The sequence below is a fragment of the Triticum dicoccoides genome, chromosome 7B, assembly GCF_002162155.2.
Source record: "Triticum dicoccoides isolate Atlit2015 ecotype Zavitan chromosome 7B, WEW_v2.0, whole genome shotgun sequence".
NCBI lineage: Eukaryota > Viridiplantae > Streptophyta > Magnoliopsida > Poales > Poaceae > Triticum > Triticum dicoccoides.
Genome location: NC_041393.1, coordinates 752253493 through 752256620, shown reverse-complemented (window position 1 = coordinate 752256620; position 3128 = coordinate 752253493). Strand labels below are relative to the sequence as shown.

Genomic DNA, 3128 nt, shown 5'->3' with positions numbered 1-3128 from the left:
AGCAAGCGAAGTGTGAACCGCCGTGGAACGGCCGGTGCTCTCCTCCGTCGTCGATGCAGCTGCCATTCCCTCGCATGCTAAATTTGCTAATCGATCGAGACAGAGTGCACCGGCCCTCGTCACACCGAATGTGGAAGCTCATCCCCACTTGGATCCATCCATCCCCTCCATACCTATTACTAGACTACCACCGCACATGCGTGCACTGCACTGCATCAGTATCACGCACGGAACGGGAGCGAGCGAGCACACGCCGCCAGCTTCACGGCGATCATGGGTGGGAACGGAGGTGGTCCATGTACGCACGAGCCGGAAGCTGGAAAGGGCAGCCAGCTAGTCGTCCGGGCTGGGCCGGGCCGTCCGATCCACAGTCGCATCCATGCAACAAGCCGACGAGGCGACGGCACGGTGGTGCATCATTGCCATTGCCTCCACCTACCGACTAGGGCTGCGGGACGCAACAAAATGTGACGTGTGGACTTTGAAGGGGCCAAGCCACTCTCCACGGTAGTATTAGGTTCGGCAGTACAGTTTTCTTCTTCTTTTTTCGCTCCGAATAAAAGTGCATGTTCTTTTCCACCTTTTATAGACAGGGCAGTACACTTTGCACGTTTTGCAATGTACTACTCTCTCCGTCTTACATTATAAGATGTTTTTTCACGCTACTGTCGTGTAAAAAAACATCTTACATTATGACACGGAATAGTACTATATACTAGATGACTAGTACTTTCTTCGTAAAGAAATATAAAAATGTTTAAATCACCAAAGTACGCTTTTATACTAGTTTATGGAGGGAATAATATTTGTCTTGAAGGAAAAACATGATCTAGATGACCCCGCTGTCCAGCTACGGAGCTAACAGTAGGTCAAAACTTCATGTGACATGAGTTGTTTACATAGTAAGTACTCCTAAGTCCTAACTATAGTTTACGGAGCTACGAAGCTACCAGTTGTTTACGGAGTGTTTTTTTAGGTAACAAGAGCAATGAAGACTGACCCAAGTAGTCGGGCTTGTGTCGGTAAAAAGAAAAACCAAGTTGTGCGTTTACTCGTTGGCAGGAGAGCGTCAACAAAATATCTACCCGGGGTCTCGGGCTGGACTCACTGACCGGCTCAGGAGCATTAACAAACTGGCATGAGCACATGAAGAGGCAGTATTCCCTGTTGATGACCTGCCAATGTGGGACACAACTGCCTCCTTGCTCAGTGTTCATGACTAAAAAATAAATCAAACGTGTAATGGAAGTGATGCCCTTCAAAAAAAATGAAGGGTAAAGGCCTATTTTTCGCGGGAAAAAGGCAAAGGCCTTTTTGATTCAGAATTATTGAAAAATTTGGAGGATTCAAATCCTTATGTTTTTTTTCTAGGTGTGTTGTTCGATTAGTAGAAATTGCAAACCATAAAAATTCATTTGTACTTCATACTGCATTTCCCATCAAACCCAACAAATCATGTGTTTTTATTCACACACAATAAGTGTCCGTGACACTCTAATCCGTGAATTTTGCGTTACTATATTTCAAAATCTCGCGAATGACAGGGACCCTAGTTTGACGCTGGTGCTTCTCGCTCGGTGCCCGGGCTTTAAATAAATCGAATCAGCGTGTGTCACTAGGCCAGATCGGGCAACTGCACTGCACAGAATGCAAGAGATACTACTTGCACTACCAAACACTTGCGCCTCTGATAATAAAAATTATATTATATTAGTCATAGATAAATTCAGTGACATGTCGACCACAATAGTACTACAATAATCACCGACTGCTAGCAGTACTACGTACTACGTACTTCTACCTAAAAACAACAGCTCGATAATGATAATTAGTACGCAAACCATCTTTTATTTCAAACGAAATTAGGAAAAAGAATAGGCAGCATAGCAAGATCGATCGACAAAAATGGAACAATATATTGTTCGAGAAATGCTTCCTCCCCATGCCCACTGCCACCTCCACTAATTATAGTACGTACTCATTCATTCGTGCTACCGCCAGGGAATGCCATCATACTACCGCGAGGAGTCCCATCAACGCGAGCACAAGGAGTGCCGGCGCCGACACGCCGACCGCGGCCGCGCCCGACGGGGACTTGCCGGCGGAAGGCGCCGTGGTCGCCGACGCGCCGCCGTCGCTGCCGGCCGATCCGGACGGCCCACCGGCCATGGGGGCGGGCGCCGGCGAAGGCGAGGTCGCGGAGGCCGCTTTGCCCGAGAGGACGAGCTTGGACTTGGAGGCGAGGTTGCCGGCGGCGAAAGCGTGCTTGTCGGGGGCCCCGGCGGTGACGGAGGTGCCGACCTGCCATATGTGGTTCACCGCCTTCATCCCGCTGTGCAGCTGCAGCTTGCCGTAGAGCCGGATCTTGCCGCCGCTGCCGGAGTCGGCGGCGAGGTCGGTGGCCGGGAACGCGATGGGCGTGGAGGCCTTGCCGAGCGGCACGTAGCCGGTGATGTTGTACGTCCTGACGGTGGGCGCGGCGGAGCCGGAGCCCTTGAGCGCCACGAGCGCCTGCGCGCCGGCCATGCCCTCGCCCGTGGGGTTGAGGGCCCAGGCCACCCACCCGTTGGTACCCGCCGGCGCCGCCACGAAGGCCAGCGAGAGCGATGACTTGGCCTCGTCGTAGGTCCAGTGCAGCGCGGCGCCCAGCTGCGGGAGGTCCTCGCACTTGGCGTACGTCTTCCCCGCCGGGAACTTCTCGGCCGCGCAGGCGCCGGCGCCGGCCGCGGTCGCCGCGCGCGTGGACGCCAGGAGGAGCAGGAGCAGCGCGATGTGGTGCGGCATCGTGGAGGCCATACGCCGAGATTCGGGGTGTCACTGGTGAGTGAGTGAGGCCTTGGAGCGTGCGAGTGTTTGGAGTGTCAGTGAGGAGGGGTGAGGGTGAGGTTTTATAACAGGGGAGGTGGGGCTATGCGTAATTTTCGAAGATTTTAGGTAGGTTTGTGGTTAAATGTGTGTTTTCTCTCGTTGCTAGGTCTGGATTTGGTTACGTGTAATGACTAATGAAACCTTTCTAGATCAGTGCAGTGAATGTCGGCGATTAAAAATGGGTTGAAATGAGTTGCGACTCCTGTGAGTTTGGTGTGCGCGTGCTGGGCACGGATGTCCGGCGGGGTTTCAAACGGAAT

The 3128-nt window shown here is 52.6% G+C and overlaps 1 protein-coding gene across 1 annotated transcript; it reads right to left on the bottom strand.

Moving 5' to 3' along the window:
* Positions 1–1688: 1688 nt before the first annotated feature.
* On the bottom strand, positions 1689–2878 carry LOC119341057 (auxin-induced in root cultures protein 12-like). The gene has a single exon (XM_037612955.1). The coding sequence runs from the start codon at positions 2794–2796 to the stop codon at positions 2011–2013; it is 786 nt and encodes a 261-aa protein (XP_037468852.1). The 5' UTR covers positions 2797–2878; the 3' UTR covers positions 1689–2010.
* Positions 2879–3128: the final 250 nt, after the last annotated feature.